Source organism: Spermophilus citellus, assembly GCF_964194105.1.
Source record: "Spermophilus citellus genome assembly, chromosome: 12".
Classification (NCBI taxonomy): domain Eukaryota; kingdom Metazoa; phylum Chordata; class Mammalia; order Rodentia; family Sciuridae; genus Spermophilus; species Spermophilus citellus.
In genome coordinates, this window is record NC_138198.1 from 99,903,296 (window position 1) to 99,922,169 (window position 18,874).

General features: G+C 34.0%; 1 protein-coding gene across 2 annotated transcripts in view; it reads left to right on the forward strand.

Annotated features, from left to right (window-relative positions):
• Positions 1 to 18,874, forward strand: part of PIK3C3 (phosphatidylinositol 3-kinase catalytic subunit type 3) — a 147,501-nt gene that overhangs the window by 96,172 nt on the left and 32,455 nt on the right. For both annotated transcript variants that reach the window (XM_081262762.1, XM_081262763.1), the window contains one exon: positions 8,621 to 8,789. In XM_081262762.1, coding sequence (XP_081118888.1) covers positions 8,621 to 8,789 — 169 coding nt within the window. The remainder of the gene's footprint in view (positions 1 to 8,620; positions 8,790 to 18,874) is intronic.

The following is an 18,874-nucleotide window of genomic DNA, read 5'->3' on the forward strand; positions in this document are numbered from 1 at the left end:
CACCTATCACTAACTTAAGGAATTTTTTTTAATCCAAAGAATATTTATTGAGCAACTATTAGATGCTGAAGATAGCAATATAAATAGGACAGAAATTCTTGTATTTAGAGAGCTCATGACTGATAGATATCCCTTTCTGGGTGCAAGTTCTGTTACAACAGAGACCTTGTCTATTCATGATTCTACCATGCCTCTAGAACCTTGAACACCATGTATTTAAAGTGTTTGGCAAAGCAGTATTGAATGAATGAATGAATATCTCATCTCTTCTAAGTAGCTTTTCTTCTTTGGGTCAGATAATCCAAGTTTCAGCCTTCAGTAGTAAATAGATTTCCAAATTGCTTTTTAAATTGATCTCTCATATAAAGTTTTTTATTTATTTATTTTTTTAGTATTCCTTTGTGTTATGGTAGCCAGAATTTAATGTCACTCATCAAATGTAGCCTAGTTACATGATAACCCTATTAATTCACATAATCTAGCATTTCATGTATTCATTTAAAATTATTACATGTGAAGAGTCATCTCCACATGTTATGTGGAGTTTGCATTTGTGATGTCATATCTGTCCGGACCAGGCAGTCCCTTTAATGACCAAGACCAAAGGAGCATAACCAGGTGGTTATGGAGATTCTCAACTAATTTACCAAAGGATATTTTTAAACACATTACAGTATGTTTGGAGAGAATTGTAATTTGGAAGGTATTTTCATACAGTATTTTTGTTTTGTTTTTCATTAGTTCTTTTTTGGTTGAATCTTTTAGCCACCAAGAATCAAGCTACCAAAATGATTCTCTTTATTTCTAGAATGTAGTTATTTTATATCCACAATAGGATTTTCTCTTGAGTAGAAATCTTTACCTCTAAAATATTTAGGGATCCTGCTTATTTCTTTTGAAAATTGTTAATCAAATTTTCAATAATAGACCATTTCTTGTTGGATTTGGGGAAGTGCTTTCTCTCCTGTTTGGTCAGAGTAATTTTAAGAGCAAGATTTGGAAAGAGGAGTCTACTTAGTGTACCTTCTCTGTTATTTCATTTTTGAAATTTTAGTTATAAAATTTCAGAAACAGAAGTTTTAAGCTTATTACATGAGGTTTCCACTAGAGGGTGCTCCAAATTTGCCTTTAAAAAACAAAAACTTCCTTTAAAATGTAGCTAGATAAGAGGCACATTCTTTTTATTTCTTTTAGTTCAGTTTACTTAGCTGCTCTGTAATTATTTTACCCAATTATATTATGTGGTAGCATCTTAAGTCTTCCTTACTAAGGAAAAAGTTTTCAAATTCTCAGTTTAGTTTGAACAAAATTAAGACAGAAAAATAAAAGAGTAATGTATCCCTCAACTTCTAAAAATTTACTTTTAAAATTTCTGTTGTTGTCTTTTACTGATTATATTTCAAAGCAATTTCAAGTTATATTAGTTATATATATGATATAAATACACATAAATATTAAAATGTATAGCTTGGACAAAGTGAAATTTGAATGTGGCTCATTGCACAAAATATATTTCAGTGCCCTTAAAAATAACTCATATTACTATAAAGTATCTTTCATTGTTTATTTGGGGTACATTATGCATTTAACACAGATTTTAGAGCATAATGAAAATTTAGAAGTTTGGATTGTCCAGTCTCTCAATCACTGATGGAGCATTTTTTAATTTATCAAGCAACATTTCTCTCGTTCTTCAAAATAAAATACTTTTGTCTACAGTTGTCGTTTGCCAGCATGGAAAGGTTTGGAGTGTGACTCTGCTTTGGATGAAACTGGTTGTGAATAGTTAACTAGAGTTCCTTTGTATCATCCACATCCTGTACCCTGCCATGAGAGACAGACCAGAGAAGGGAGATATCCAGATTTCATTTCACTGATATCTTTTTGAGAACTTGACCTTTTCAAGCTGTTCTGTCCTGTGAATATAGATGAGCCAGAAAAGGATGCAGCTAAGAGCTCTAGGCATGTGCAAAAGAAAATGATTCACTGCGTGTGGAAAATATAAAAATATACAAAGGTAATACACTAAAATGCAAACTATGAGTCTAAATTTAGATTTCCCAGAAATTTCTATTGCCCTTGCTTTATTTAGTTTTGGATGCTTTTAGCTTGGTGGACATTTCTTTAGCTTGTGCAGTAGAGGGCGCTGTGTGCCCACGGTGAAAGTAAAAGCAAGGAAATTCCTTTGTCCATGTACTGCCATGTGGTCAATCATAACATGGTTTTCTTGAAACAGATTTGGAGTGCATAATAGTTCATGTATTAGTGCATCACTATAACATTCTCTGGGAAATAAGTTGCAAATTTAAACTATAGAGAGGGATTGAAAAAATAGGTCCCCCCCCCCCCCCCGAATTGTTCTTAGAAAAAGCTTAAAAGAAGTTTCTTCAGGGAAATTGAATTTAGTAGGATCCTAATGAAATACCGTTCGAGTTTATCCCAACCGTGTTGGGATAAAAAAGAAAGATTTTTGTATTTATTTTTGAGAACTTGAGGGGGGAAAAGTTCAGTATAATATTAAAAATATTCATTGTTCATGTTAAATATACTTTATAATAGAGTTAATATGCAAATAAACAGGGAAATGGGATCTTTACTAAACGGAAAATTAGTTGAGATTCTAAGGATGGCCCCTCTGCTCTTGAGTTTTCCATCTGGAAGAGGTGGAATGTATTTTTATCTGTCTTGGAACTTTACAGTAATAGGCTTTTGAGCCTTTCTCAGAAAGCTCAAAATAAAGAACAATCATTTTGATCTCCTATCATGATTTTCTTTGTCTTTTCTTAATTTTATGTGAAATTGAGTAACTTTTTTTTTTTTAATTCTGAGAAAAAGTTTCACAAAACAATGTGTTAAAGCTCTAAAGTCAAATTTTGGGAGATTTGGGGTAAAGTACTTCATATCTCCCTCTTGATTTAAATGTAGGAATACTAAAATCTTGTCCTTGGTGGTAGTATGAGGGTTGAATGAGGTTATATAATAGAGTTCTACTTGGTACTGAGCGCAGAGCACACTCCTTAAGGGCTAGCTGTTAGGTATTGTTTGTTTATTTTACCACCATGAGATAAGGGTGTCTGTCATTCTTTCTTTAGCTTATGTAGTTATTTGAACTCATAAATTGAGAAAAAAGAAAATCATTAATATGTTTTAAAAATTTCTTTCTCCTACCCTTTAAAATCCAAACTTCTTTAAGGTACTTCCTTATTCTCTTTTGAGTAATACTTTAACAATGTAGGAGGGTTTATAAGAGAAACAGTTAATGTGATTATTGATTTAATGTTATTCTTTCTATATTTTAAAGTAAACCTTTGTATTTTAAAACTGATATTTACTATGCTTGTTTTATTTTTTCCTCGGGTATAATATAGTTTATAATATTTAAAACATTCTTACATAGAAAGATCTTCATTGCTCTTCAGATAGGGATGCCTCTTTGGCTATTTGCATTTTCAATTATTGAATTAAATATATTAAATATACCATAAAGTATAAGACCACACACTTAATGTGCTTTCTTACTTTCTGGGATGTAAAGGAAAGGAATTCAAAAAGTCTGAAGTATTTAGTAGGCAAATACTTTTAAAATGAATACAGAAACTAGGTTTTTCATGTCATTTTTATCCTTTGAGGTTTCTATGTAAACATTTCTTTTTTAACGTTACTATTAATTACTTATTTCACTGGTTTATTCATAGTCAACATATGCATAAGAGAATCAGTCACAGATACATGTTATCCACACTTTGTCTTTATCGATCATCCCTTCAGATGTTTAACAATTAGGACTTGTATTCATATTTTATCATTTTCTTTTAGACATTAAAATGTCTTCTTTGAAAATTGCTTGGATATTCAGTATCAAAAAAATCAGTCTTAGCCCTATCACGAGAAAGATGAAAATGGTTTCTATAAAAGTACCTTTTTTCCCCCAAAGTTTGTGTTAGAAGGACTGTTTTTGTTTGTTTCTCTTAAAAAGGAATAAAAAAAAATAAGGTGCAATACCATGTATTACTAAGGAGGTAGAAGTTTCCTCATGAACAAAGTATCCAAGGCTAAGTCATGAAAAAAGTGTTGGGCTTGTATGGAATGCAGAGAAAGAAAAGCACACACTGTAGCAAAACTGAAATAAGCATTGTTGTTGGACTATTGTTTAGGCTTATTTAGTAATTTGGGGAAATCAGTTTACTTTCTTTCGAATCATCTTTTATGTGGCAAACTTTAATCCAGGCATTGGAGTAAAACTATATTTGTAATATTAAAATTTTAAATACACATTTTTATATCAGATGATGCATTCTTTAATGCTAGGTAAATACTGTGTTGCTTTGCAATGAATAACTTTTAGTGAGGCAAAATTTTAATGGCTGTATGGCACTAAATGTTGTGCCGTAGAGTAGTAACCATAAACTAGATTAATAAAAAGTTAATGCTTTCGAAATGCCATTTTAAACAAAACGTGTCAAATGTTAAGGTAATAAGGTTGTACAACATACCATATCTATTAGTCTTGACTATGAGTTTTAAATCATTTAGGTTATTAATCCTATTAGGATTTCTCTACAATAATCTAATTGAAATTGTGAATTGTATTGTATTAGTCAGTATAAATTAGACCAGAAGTCCCCAAACTTCAGTTTGTATCACAGTCTCCTAAGGAGTTTGGTAAGATTCAGATTGCTGGGTTGCAGCCTTAGAGTTTTTGAAACTACTTAGAATATGTGGTAGGGCTTAAGAATTTGTTTTTGTAGCAAAGAAAACTACCCATAGTTATCTGAAAAAGCTATTAAGATTATCTTTCCTTTTAAAAATACTTATCTGTTTGAGACTATATTCACTTTTTTTAAGTGCAGTCAAAACAACATAATAGAATTTTTAAAAAAAGCAAATATGAGAATTCAGCTCATAATATCTCCTATTAAGGTAGAATATAAGACGGTGCCTGCTTTTTATTTTTAAAGATATTTTTTACAAAAAGCAAATTGTTAAAATGTAATAAACATTTTTACATGTTTTTAAGGACTCAGTTTTAATGTTAAATATAATAAATATTGATAGGTATAACCCACAAAAAAAAAAAAAAAACTTTGTAAGGGTCCTCAATTTTAAGTGGATAAAAGGGGTCTGAGACAAATATCTTAGAATTGCTCATTGGAGGCTGCTTTTTTTTTTTTTTTTTTTTTTAAATTTTCAGTGGGTGCCGGCTACTTTAGACATTCAAATGGTTGTCCAAAAAATAGGAATAACGCAGGGAATACATTTTTATTGCCTTGAAGACTGTAGGAAAGATGAAAATACATAACATTTTAAATTGTATATTTTTGAATAGAACTAGACTATATAGTCAGGTACACTGTCCAAGTAGGTATTGTTTCTCCTGGTTCATTAGCTTAAGTTTGTATTTATAAGAATGCCTTCTTAACAGTTGAATGTGAAATAACAATATTGGAAATGTAAAATAAAGTTCTACCATTAAATATTTTTTTGGGGGGATTGAATCCAGGGCCTTTTAATTTTTTAGAATTTTATTTAGAGATAGGGTCTCATTGAGTGGCTTAGCGTCTCACTAATTTGCTGAGGCTACCTTATGAACTCGTGATCTTTCTGCTTTAGCTTCCCAAATCTCTGGGATTACAGGTGTGTGCCAGGCACCCAACCTTAAAATATTTTTAATTTCAGTAGTGTCTATTCTCTTTAATTCCAGAACCTCAAATGTCTTGAATCAATTTTAGAAATAAGTTCCTGTCACTTATTTAAATAACAGGAAAATTTGATTAGCACCCTCATTCCATATGTAAAGTTGGTGACAATGGGAGATAATTATAGTCAGTGATTGCTTTGTTTTATATATATAATTTACTTCTTCATGGTTTAAGGTGATAGATTACAATAAGATCTCACTTCTTAAATTGCTTAATATGTTTTATATCATAGAGCACATTTTTAAGACCCTTACAAGTTTTGTTTACAGATATTAACTTTTAAAAGCACATTTTCTTTGGTATGTATGAGGATGCATTTTCTTAAAACATTAGTAGCTTCTTTTCAAAATACATGGGTCTTTGAACTTGCAAAGCATAACAGTGACTTTATTGATAGATACTGAATCTTTTATGCCTTATGATTGAGCCATAATCCTGTTATTTGAGAGTTTTCTTACAAGAAGGATAGAAAAATACCCTTCATTTATAAGCAATGGTGCATAGGCAACATTGAAATTCCAGTAGTGGCTTGTAGTGAAATAAAAAACATTGGACTAGATTTCCTGTTAAAAGCATGACACCCATTAAGGAATCCATGTGTTACATACTGCAGTTTTGTACCAAAGACTGATCATATTGGTCATCTGCTCAAGTACTGAGAATCATTAGGAATTGCATGGGTAACAAAAATGTTATTTAAATAATTATATAAAGCAAAGAGAGTTTATCTATATTTAGAATGCTATTAACTTCTCAGTCTTTTTAGCTCTTGAAGGGTAAAATGGTCTGTGACCAAAAGGTAAAAATAGTTAGAACTCCAGAATGAGAATGAAGCGCTAAGAGAAGTGTTTGCCATAGTTGGACAGAGAGTGTCTGGTTAGTTAACGGCTGTGAAATCCTTCACAGAAGTAGACCATAGACTTCACCACCACATAGTAAATTAAATTGATAGCATACCCCTTGGACCTTAAGAAACTAGGAGATGTCGCTTTTTCAGTGAGTTATCAAATTCCTGTCCTGAAACTGTTCTTCATATTTTTTGAATCATGGTCTTAATTTCCCTTAAGAATTTGGTGAAGTATATGGCTCTCCCCAAATTTTGATTTCATTGTATTTAGAGACTACTGAAGCCCATTTGGGGATTTTGAAAGGGAGTCTCCTCTTTTTGTCTCTTCTTTAATTTTTTTTTTTTTATGATAGGCATTTTGCACATGCTAAGCATTCACTCTATCAACTTAGTTAAACCTCCAGCCCCTGAAAGGAGTTTTTTAGTAGTGAGTGATACATAGGTCTCTTAAATGGATATGAAACTCCCAACAGTGACATTTGATAATTTTATCAGGTACTACATAAAACCTGATGTTACTTTTTTGTGTATCTACTTTCACATAACTGTAAAGTAAAATCAGATTTATAAATTAAATCAATAGTATAAACTGATAAAATTTAATTTCAGCAACATTAATGTGACAGATGATACGCTTTTGAAACTAAATTGTCATTCACAGTGTGAATATTATGCAGATAGTGTAGAGTGAGTTTGAGGCAGTTCTATTCCTATCATTCTCTTATGTGTTTCACAGTCACCTAATGACAGTAATGATAACTCAGGCAAAGTCATAGGGAGAAAGGTATCACTAACATCTTAGTGATAGAATCAATTTGTAAAAATACTTTGCAAGATGGAAAATTGTTCAGAAATTTAGGAAATGCAATTGAACAAGGAAAGTTATTGGATGGTAGCTTTGAGGGGAGAAATATTCAAGTTCCTTAAATAAAAATGGAGAGTTAAGTTCCCACATGAAACAGGTTGTAATATATTACAAGACAGAAAGAAGTAGGTTGTCCTAGAGAAATTTTTTGGTTAGCTTTTAAAGTGAATTAATTTAATGAATGCCTATCATGTGCCAGAAACTTCCGAGGCTGGGCACTCAGCAATGCACTAAACATACCTAAGTCCTAAATCTCTGCCTTAGAAAAGCTTAAATGTATGATCCATGAGGTTACTTTTTGTGTTAAAATGTGTCCATACTTTATATCTACTTGTAAATTACAAGATGTTTTATGAATTCTGTGGTGAATCATCCTCTAAAGTGAATTACCATGTTCTTGCATGCCTGCTGTATGAATTTAATGACTACTGTAGGTTTTTTCTTAACGGCAATTACAGCTGTGTTTAGTGCTTGGCAGACATGAATGCTGTGTTTGGTTTCCTAGTCTGAAGCTAATTAGTGACACAGATTAGTTGAAAATGGTTCTGAAAAAAAAAATAGTTGAAAAGGAAGCCAAAAAAATTTGGGGTTTTTTTAAGTTTTTTTTATTTGTATACTTTTTTCTTTTTTTCTTAATTTGTTTTAATTAGTTATACATGACAGTAGAATGCACTTATATACGTTGATACAATTTCTCATTTTTCTGAGTATTCATATTGTAGAATCACATTGGTCATACAGTCACTTATAATTTGAGATTGGGGGATTTTTTTTTTCTTTTTTTTGAGTAGTCATAAAGAAAAGATTCATCTCAAGAATACTCAAATAGAAGTAATGGTCTTCCACACATTAAGAGCAGTTCATTTTAACTTATTGTGATAGGAAATTTGCTCCCTAGATTCTTATCTTTGCTGATACCTTAAAATGTTGTTCAGACTTTGACATAATAAATACCAGAATAAAAGACATTCTGGAAAAGTAGGATTTAAATTTTTGAATTAAATTACTGTGGACTGATTTTGAGTTTAATTTTATCAGAACAAATGTGAATTAAAATGGACTAAAATTTACTCTGAAGGGTGCTCTCAAATCTGGAAGTACTTTTTTTTTCTTTTAATTAGGAGACTCTGTTTATACCAATTGTATGGCATATCTTCCGGGTTTTAAAAGTAATTCTGGAAACAAATAAAGTTTTTTATTTACATCCAGGTAAACTCTTCCACATAGACTTTGGTTATATTTTGGGTCGAGATCCAAAGCCTCTTCCTCCTCCAATGAAGCTGAATAAAGAAATGGTAGAAGGAATGGGGGGCACACAGAGTGAGCAGTACCAGGAGTTCCGGAAACAGTGTTACACAGCTTTTCTCCACCTTAGAAGGTAAGTGGATTTGCTTGATATAGAGAATTTTAGTATTATTATAGATCACATGAACAAGTTATTCAAATGCATCATTAGCATCACTTTCTTTTTCAAATGACTAGAAACAGTATTTTTTAAAGTATTTGTTTAGTTGTGGATGGACATGATAACTTTATTTTGTTTGTTTTTTTTTTTTTAATTTTTTTTTTTAAAGATAGAGTGAGAGAGGGGGGGAGAGAGAGAGAGAGAGAGAGAGAGAGAGAGAGAGAGAGAGAATTTTTAATATTTATTTTTTAGTTCTCGGTGGACACAGCATCTTTGTTGGTATGTGGTGCTGAGAATCGAACCCGGGCCGCACGCATGCCAGGCGAGCGCGCTACCGCTTGGGCCACATCCCCAGCCCCTATTTTGTTTGTTTACTTATTTATTTATTTTTATGTGGTGCTGAGGATCGAACCCAGTGCCTCACATGAGCTAGGCAAGTGCTTTACCAGTGAGCTGCAAGTGCGTTACCACTGAGCTATAATCCCAGCCCCCAGTATTTCTTAATTTATATTTTGACATCTATTTTGATAAAGTCTGATATCAAAGGCGAAAGATATACAATTTCTTGCTTTCCCACTAATTATCACATTACCAAATCTGGCCAACTAGGAAGTTGGCATTATGCAAGTGTAGGAAAACAGGGAGCTTTCAAGGTCAGGGGCATGACCTCATCTTACTGAACATGCTTTGCCAATTTTGACAGTACTAGGATAGAAAGAAGGTTAGAGACACTTCATACCTTTCAGATCTCCTTGAAGGCAGTCCTGGATTGTTTCAGTCATCATGCTTGAGTCTGAAGAATGAAGACTTTAACTTATTTAGAGTGATATTAGTTCAGTCAATTTGGATCTTTACCACCTTTATCAGTTTGAATTCTGAATGCTCTTCAGGAACATTTAGAATTTTGTTTATTGATTGAAGCGTGAATGTTATATATGATTTCCTCTTTTTTTAATGCCTCATCACTCATTCTGCTATAAAAATGTTGATTTTTTTTCTCTATCCCTTCTTTTTTCTTCAGTGTCACGCTCTGCTTTCTTGATTCTGATTTGCGTAAGACTGAATAAGGAATCATCAGGGAAAAAATGTCATGTTTATTAAATTCAGGACATGGTTCTTATGATTAGTTAAAAATGACAGGATTGTTTGACTCCAGAGGTATTTTAACCTAACTGTGGAAAAATGAATTTTTTTAGTTCAACAGAAAATTCCAGTGTGGGAGACATGCCCACATACTCTCCAGGTGAAAATTTAATCATTAGGAAGAGAGTTGCTTGTGCATGTAGCTTCGTTACAGTTTTGTTTTTGTTTGTTTTTCTTTGTAATCTCAGTTACTCGTGTTGGACTTGAAACATAGGCAGTCAGTGTATGTTTCTTGAATGAGAATTCTCAGTATTTTAAGAAAACCCCCAAAATCTTGGCTTTGAGGTCAAATTCCTGAGTGATTTTGATGCTGCTAGTCTCAGAAGAATAGCAGTACTATATTAATCAGGTTTCACTTTTTGCAAGGGCTAAATGCACTTACTTTATAAACTCTTTCATGTGTCACAAACTTTACACCATGCATTTTACAAATAGCTGGTTTATTTATACTTTGGGTGGCAGAATAACTCAGTTTTACTCTCCAGCAATGCTTGAGATGATTAGTGTTCTTTTGATCTGCTTGGTGATGCAATAACACTTTCAGAGAGAAGAGACTTCCACTTAAATATCTGGGGTTTGTAATTTAAAATAGTCAAAGCCTGTAGAAAACTAGATGGAACCATGGTGATTTCAGTGAAGAGGCAGACAGGATGTTATGGAATGATAGCTAGAGAGTGTCAAAGGTGTTCTATCTTCCTGAAAGCAGAAGGAAAACAATGTGCTTTATAAACTGTCATTGATAATGGATTAGTAACAATTCAGTAGAATGAGAAAACAGAAGCAAATTATTAATCTGGAGATGAAGTTAACTTTCTTTTTTTTTTAATATTTATTTATTTTTTTTAGTTATTGGCGGACACAGCATCTTTGTATGTGGTGCTGAGGATCGAACCCGTGCCGCCGTATGCATGCCAGGCGAGAGCGCTACCGCTTGAGCCACATCCCCAGCCCCTAACTTTCTTAAATACAAAGAAAAATCACAAAGAGATTAATCTTAATAATCTTGTGCTAGATTTTCATGAGAATTGTTCTTTTCTTTTTAAAATTTTCCTGTCATTTAAGATCAGGTAAACTCTAATATTTTGATAAACGCTGCCCCACCCTCCACCAGTACTGGTGATTTAACTCTGGGTCTCTCACATGCCAAGCAAATGTTCTACTCCTGAGTTATATCCTGGGTCCTTTTTTTTTTTTTTTAAATTTTAAGACAGTGTCTTGCTAAGTTGCCTGGCCTTGAACTTGGATCATCCTCCCTCAGCCTCCCAAGTAACTACAAGTATAGGTGTGCCCCATCCACCTGGCTAATACTTATTTTTTAGAGTATGGTTTATTTATTTAAAAACCTTTCTTTTGGACTAAGAAAATTATATAGTTGGGTTGGAAATACCATTAGAGTCAAATGATCCTGTCATTTTTCCAGAGGTGGGGGTTGGGGGTTGGGGATTGAACTCAGGGGCACTAGACCACTAAGCCTCATCCTCAGACCTATTTTGTAGTATTTATTTAGAGACAGGGTCTCACTGAGTTGCTTAGTGCCTCACTTTGCTGAGGTTGCCTTTGAACTCACGATCCTCCTGCCTTAGCCTCCCAAGCTACTGGGATTATAGGTCTGTACCACCATGCCTGGCAGATACTGTTATTTTTAACTAATCATCAGACATGTCCTGAATTTAACAAACATGACTTTACTTTTTTTTTTCTTACTAAAATTTTTATTAACTTTATGTATTTTTTTTCTCTTCATAAAAAGCCTTTGGGGGCTTGGGGTTGTAGTTCATTGATAGAGCGCTTGCCTAGCATGTGAGAGGCACTGGGTTCAATCCTCAGCACCATGTGAAAATAAATAAATAAAAAATATAGGTGTTGTGTCTATGTACAACTAAAAAAATATTTTTTAAAAAAGCCTTTGGAATATAAGAATTTAACCAGATGGTCAAAAGTTTGTTGGGATGCCTTTTGAACTAAGTCTATGAATGTTTACAGTTGTGTAGAGGAGAGAACACATTTAATGGTGTGGTGATTTTCATTCAACAGAATATTTTACCATCTCTTATAAATTAGTACATATTGCACTAGTTTTGAATTCTCATGGCAACAATTCTAATGCTGAAACATTTTTAAATCTTATGTGTTCAAAGAGAATATAGCTTTTCTTCCTAACCCATGTTTATGCAAATAGCATGATAGACACTAATGATGCAAAGATGGCTTTGCATTTTTACCTCAAAAGGGGTAAAAACATCCAATGCAGAAATTAGGAATTCACTTAACTATATCAAGTAAGACTCTTATATTGTCTCAAAGAATGTTTGATGAATCATTGCACATCAGTGAATTTGTTGGTCTCTCCACCTTTCTCCATTAACTATAGTGTTTCTACTTCTTGGAGTAGTATACTTATTAAATATTTTTACATAATTCAGCTAATGTTTGTCCCATGCAAAATGATTAATTATAGGAGAATTAGACCTCAAATGTAGTGAACGATCTATACATCATGTAATTAAATGTACTTTTTGACACTAAAGGTTTTTCCTGAAAAATTTAAGCCATCTGTATTTAACTAGTGGGTAGCATAATGATTGATATAAAATAGATAAGAAATAGGGTATGTTTTCCTTGAACACTATAACAGACCTATTCCTTTTATAACCTTAGTCTATGTCTAGACTCAATTTTGCATAATTTCCTACCCTATCATATTTTAACTTTAATCTTTTGTCTTTGAATACTGATTTTAATGATTTCTTGTATTCCTTAGTCATATTTTGCTGAGTAGAAGATTAAATGACTGTCCTACTTAAATACATACTTTGTATTTTATTTTTTAAAAATATTTTTTTAGGGGCTGGGGATGTGGCTCAAGCGGTAGCGCGCTCGCCTGGCATGCGTGCGGCCCGGGTTCGATCCTCAGCACCACATACCAACAAAGATGTTGTGTCTGCCGAGAACTAAAAAAATAAATATTAAAAATTCTCTCTCTCTCTCTCTCTCTCACTCTCTCTCCTCTCTCACTCTCTCTTTAAAAAAAAAAATATTTTTTTAGTTGGACATGATACCTTTATTTTATTTATTTTTTTTTTTTATGTGGTGTTGAGGATCGAACCCAGTGCTCGCATAAGCTAGGCAAGCCCTCTACCACTGAGCCCCAGCCCCAGCCCCCATACTTTTTATTTTAGATATTCTTTCTTAAGTAGAAAATGCAAGTTAATGACAACAGCCATAAAAGAAACGCACATTATGCTAAAGTCACGTGTTTTAACATAGGTCTTCACTGTTCATTAAATTACTTGTGGTTCTGGGGTATTGAGGAGAGAACAGTTCAGGTCCTCCTCAGAATTAATTGACCCGGGATGAGGATCAGGCCTTAATATGTTTAAAAAACCCTAAGGTGAATCTACTGGGCAGCCAGGTTTGAGAACTTCTGATATATCACTTTAAAAATTGATTCTTATATTTCCTTCCTGTGTATGGTAGATTCCTAAGGATTTCCCCATAAAAAGATGGGAAGAAACTATAAAATAACAAAGCAGAGCATGAATAATCAAGGGTTAGTTGAGAGAGCATCATCTTCTTCTTCTTCTTTTTTTTTTTTAAATAGCATAGTACGAAATGGCTAGCTGTACTCTACTACCACCTCCATTGTGGCCCTCTCAAATGGATCTTTATTTTCTTAAGAGAAGGGCTTGGTGCCCCTTTTGCTCCCTGTTAATATTTTCAACCCATTTCTTCATTTGGAAAGCATTGACAGAACCTTTTATTAAAGATGACACTGTCAGATACATCTACTGTGTCCATCTGCCTACCTCTGCAGCACTGTCGTTGTGTGAAAACTTTCATTGTCATCTTCATGACTCCTGCTGTGGCTTCAGCATCCACATAGGGCTAGTCTTTTGGGGCTTGTCTTTCTCATTTATAGAGTCTGCCTTGGCCACTCTCTTTAATCAATATTAGAAAACTTTTCTCTCTAAAATCTTAATCCCTAATTTCATACTCTAAGCAAAACTTTGTTTCTTTTTAGTTTTTTTTTTTTTAATCCTTTTTATTCTTTTTCTAAGACAGGGTGTCACTATGTTGCCCAGACTGGCATTAAACTCTTCGGCTCAAGCCACTCTCTCCCCCTTAGCCACTTGAATAGCTTGGACTGTAGACACGTGCCACTGTTCCCTATTTCTCAGCATATTTTTAGATGAGCCTTGCTTTCTGTAATTCTTCTACTTCACTGATGATGTTGTCTCATTAGTCTACCACCACTGTATAATCTACCTCATGATGTCTTTTTGTTTCCCTTTCCCCCTAAATTTTATTGCCTAAGAATACAGTCACTCTTACTGTCCTTCCCTCTAAATCCCATCTGGCAATTTTATCTAGTGCTGTTTCTTCATCTGCCAAAATCCCAGCTCTGTTCATGTGTCCAGAGGGACAATTCTATGCCACTGAAGAAAATCCCAACAATAATCATGTTCTCACCACTGGGTTTTAAATCACTGGTTGTCAGTTTGGGGCTATTTTGAACTCCCTTTACCCTGGAGGGCACATTTTGATAATGTCTGGAGACATTTTTAGTAATCACAGCTGGATTAGTGCCACTGGCATTGAGTGGGAGAGGCCAGGATTATTGCTGAACATGACTTTGCTGTCTTTCTTCATGCTCCTTCATAGCAAAACTGCGTTTTCTCTCCACTAACCTCCTTTGTAGCCCCTTTTATTTCTTCTGCCTTCTGCATAAGGCTTTCATTTCTATTATGCTAGTAATACTTTTATCAAAGTGAATTATTACTTATACCAAATACAGTAGCCATTTTTGTTTCCTAGCAACTTTTGACACAATTGACCTCCTTGTTCCTTAGATTTGTTGTAATCCACTTCTCTGTTTTTGTTTTGCCTACTGCACAGTCCTGTTTCTTCACTGATTTATTCTTCCTTTTGCCTTACATTCTGCATATTGAACTGTATAGAAGTTTTATTAACTTTATAGAGGGTTTAGTGTTAGATCTTTTCTTTCCACTGAAGTCTTTCTTTACCCATTTTAATCCAGTCCAATGAATTTTAAGCATGAATCCCCTGCTGATGGCTTCCAGCTCATACAATCAGCCCTGGTAACCCCTTGATGTTTATCTGGCAGCCTATCTTGACCTTTGTCCTAAGACTTGTGGACATCTTAAACTCAGTGTGTATAAAATGAAATTCTTGATTTCTTAACTAAAATCCTGTTTTTCCTCCATTCAGACTTTCCTGTTTTGATGAGTAACTCTCAGTTACTTAAGCTAACTCCTTGGCAACATTCTTTTCCTCTGTCTTCTCACCCTACCTCCGTTGAACTAAGCAGTAGTATGGTCTACTATATCCCCAAAATATAGTCCAGTAGCCTGTATGTTGTGTCTTTTTCACCTGGAAGTTTTTGTTATGGTTTCCCTACCTCCGTTCATACTCCCCACAAGATGACCAGGGTGAGATTTTTTTAAAACGCATATCAGAGTATATCACTTACTTTTCAAACTCAATTGCTTCTCAGTGCATTTGGAGTAAAACATAGTTCTTTAGGATGCTCCTTTTCCCCAACCCTATCAATTTCTGACCCATTTCCCTGAGTGGTTTTCCTTTTAAAAATCATTTTACCTATAAACCAGACACAGAAGTATCTTTATCAATTTATCATGTGAGACTCCACCCTCCTCCACAGTTTAAATTTCATGAATGTGAGAATCTTGTTTATTCAGTATACTACTATATACCTAGTGCCTAAAATAATATATATTGTGTTTGTTGGGTAAATGAATAAAATTGTATGAGCAGAAATGGGATATCTGCAGTATGCTTTTATCAGTTCCCACAGGAAATCAGTAATTTAAAGGTAGTTTAAAGCTGTTTAGTTGTTATTATAACTTTTAAAAGTATAAGTGGATTAGGACCAATTTGATTACAAAACTACATCAAGTTAGAAGTTTTCATTTTAGTCCCTCTTGATTTTCATAGGCAATATAAAATTCAGAAATAATGATAAAATAGGTAATTTAAAAAACCATACATAGATAGCCAGATTGTATTCAAGTTCAAGTACTAAACAGTTGTAACAGCTCGTGCATTTTTTATTATAGAGAGGTAGGTGACTAGGATAAAGATGTTGCATACTGAGGCCTGGGGTTGTAGCTCAGCGGAGGAGCACTTGCCCAGCATGTATGAAGCCCTGGGTTTGATCCTCAGCACCACTAAAAATAAAGGTATTGTGTCCAACTACAACTAAAAATTAAGTATTAAAAAAAAAAGATACTACATACTGAGACTCCGACCTCTGTCCCCTAGAGAAGACAAAGCAAGGCACTTGTATTGATGCTTTCTCTGAAAATAGCTGCTAAAAACTGCTGCAGTCTTGGCTGGGCACAGAGTCACAAGCCAGTCAAGCAGGAACAAAACTTTATTTTGAAAAAGCCGCCGCAGGCAAGCCAAACTTGGTCCTCCCACGCGGGCGTCTGCCGGAACCGCGCGCCTCCCGGAGCCAGGGTCCCGGACCTTCCCCGGAATTTCCTCCTACTATCTTTCCCCAACCAATGGGAACTCTCCAGCAGTCCGGTAACTAGAGTCCTGTAGCAAGCCAAGGTGAACAGCAGGAACCCAATTTGCATATGAATGTAAATCTTAGCATAATAATACCTCAGTGGCTAGTTGGCGTCACTTTACAACCAAAGGTGCCATTTATATTTTGTTTGTGGTGAAAAAAAAAAAAAAAAAAAAACACCTTGGTTAATCATTGCCGCAGATGTAAGAATAGCCAAGCTGGAGCTCTGGATGTCAGCTGTTATGAATTTGAGTCAAATCATCTTCTTTTTCTGTAGAAATTGTTTTAGTTAATCTCTCTGGAATCCAAATCGGTTGCTGTTCATCCTGTGGGAAAACACAGATAGCACCCCGATTCCATACTATGACTGGATCGGGGCCTTTCCATTGTCCTGTTAGAATATCTTTCCAAAGTACCTTAGGCTTATGTACATTTTTGGGGTACAAGTGTCTTTCCGCAGCACTAAGTCCCGATGAATCTAAATTTAAAAAGTTTAGAGTAAAAAGGGTTATTTTAAGTTTATCTTTGGGGGATATATACCCTTTTTTAATTCCCTCCTTTTGTTTTAATAAGTACATTTTAATAGTTTGATGAGCTCTTTCAACTATGCCTTGTCCTTGTGGATTGTATGGAATTCCTGTTATGTGAGTAATACCAAATGATGAGCAAAATTGTTTAAAAGAGGTGGAAGTATAACCAGGACCGTTGTCCGTTTTTAACTGTTTTGGAACACCCACAGTGGCAAAATTTTGTAAGCAATGAGCTATAACATTTTTAGTTTTTTCTCCGGCATGAAGGGAGCCCATCAAAAATCCGGAAGAGGTATCAACTGTAACATGTAAATATTTTAATTTTCCAAATTCTGGCAAGTGTGTGACGTCCATCTGCCAAATATGGTTAGGTATCAGTCCTCTAGGATTGACTCCAAGATTAACTTGTGGTAAAAATGTCACACAATTTTGACATTGTTTTATTATATGTTTGGCTTGTTCTTTAGTTATTTTAAAACGTTTTTGTAAAGTATTAGCATTGACATGGAACCTTTTATGAAAATTTATAGCTTCTTCTATTGTAGAGAAAATATGTATGTCATGTGTAGATTTATTTGCTAGTTCATTGCCCATACTAAGGGCTCCAGGCAATCCTGTATGTGCCCTGATATGACCTATAAAGAATGGATCTTTTCGGTCCCAGATTAGACTTTGTATAGCAGAAAACAAAGAGAAAACAGTAGAAGAAGGTGAAATCCTACCAGCATCTTCAAGGGATATTATAGCATTAATTATATACTGACTATCAGAAAATAAATTAAATACAGAATCTTTAAACATCATAAAAGCTTGTAATACTGCATTAAGCTCTACCTTTTGAGCTGATTGTTTGGGAACTAAAAATGTAAAAGTTTGATCAGGAGTAACTACTGCTGCTGTACCATTGTTTGACCCATCAGTGAATATATTTGGAGCATTTATGATAGGGGTTTTTCTTGTCATTTTTGGAAAAACTACAGGATGCTTAGACCAAAAAGACAACAAAGGATTAGATGGTAAGTGATTATCAAATGAAACACTAGTTTTACACATGATTATTGCCCAAGTATTTAACTCATTAGCTAACTCATCAATTTGATCCATAGTATATGGAGTGATAATTTTATTGGGAGAAATCCCAAATACTCCCTTAGCTGCTTTTATTCCTTTGAGTATTAATTGTCCTACAGCCTCAGGATATCTAGTAAGAATAGTGTTAGGAGAATAAGATAAATGTATCCACAATAATGGACCTTCCTGCCAAAATACTCCTGTAGGAATATTTTTTGTTGGTAGTACAATAAATAATAAAGGCAAACTTATATCAATTCTATCCAAATGCATATTTTCCATATACGTTTCAATGATTTTTAATGTTTTTCTTGCTTCAGGCGTTAACATGCGGGGTGAATTTGGATCTGATGGACCTTTTAGAATATCAAATAAAGGTCCTAACTCTCCTGTTGGTATGCCTAGATAAGGCTTTATCCAATTTATGTCTCCCAATAACTTTTGAAAGTCATTAAGTGATTTGAGTTGATTTACTCGTATTTGAATTTTTGGTGGACGGACCATGGTTGAGGATAATAGAACTCCTAAATAATTAATTGGAAGATTTAATTGTACTTTATCTATTGCTATCTCTAGATTATAATTTTACAATAAGTTTGTAAGTGTGGCATAACATTCTAGTAATGTGTTTTTATCTTTATGTGCCAATAACACATCATCCATATAGTGAAATATTTGTAGTTCAGGATTTTGGTTTCTAAGTGGCTGGATTGCTTTATTAACATAAATTTGACACATAGTTGGGCTGTTAGCCATCC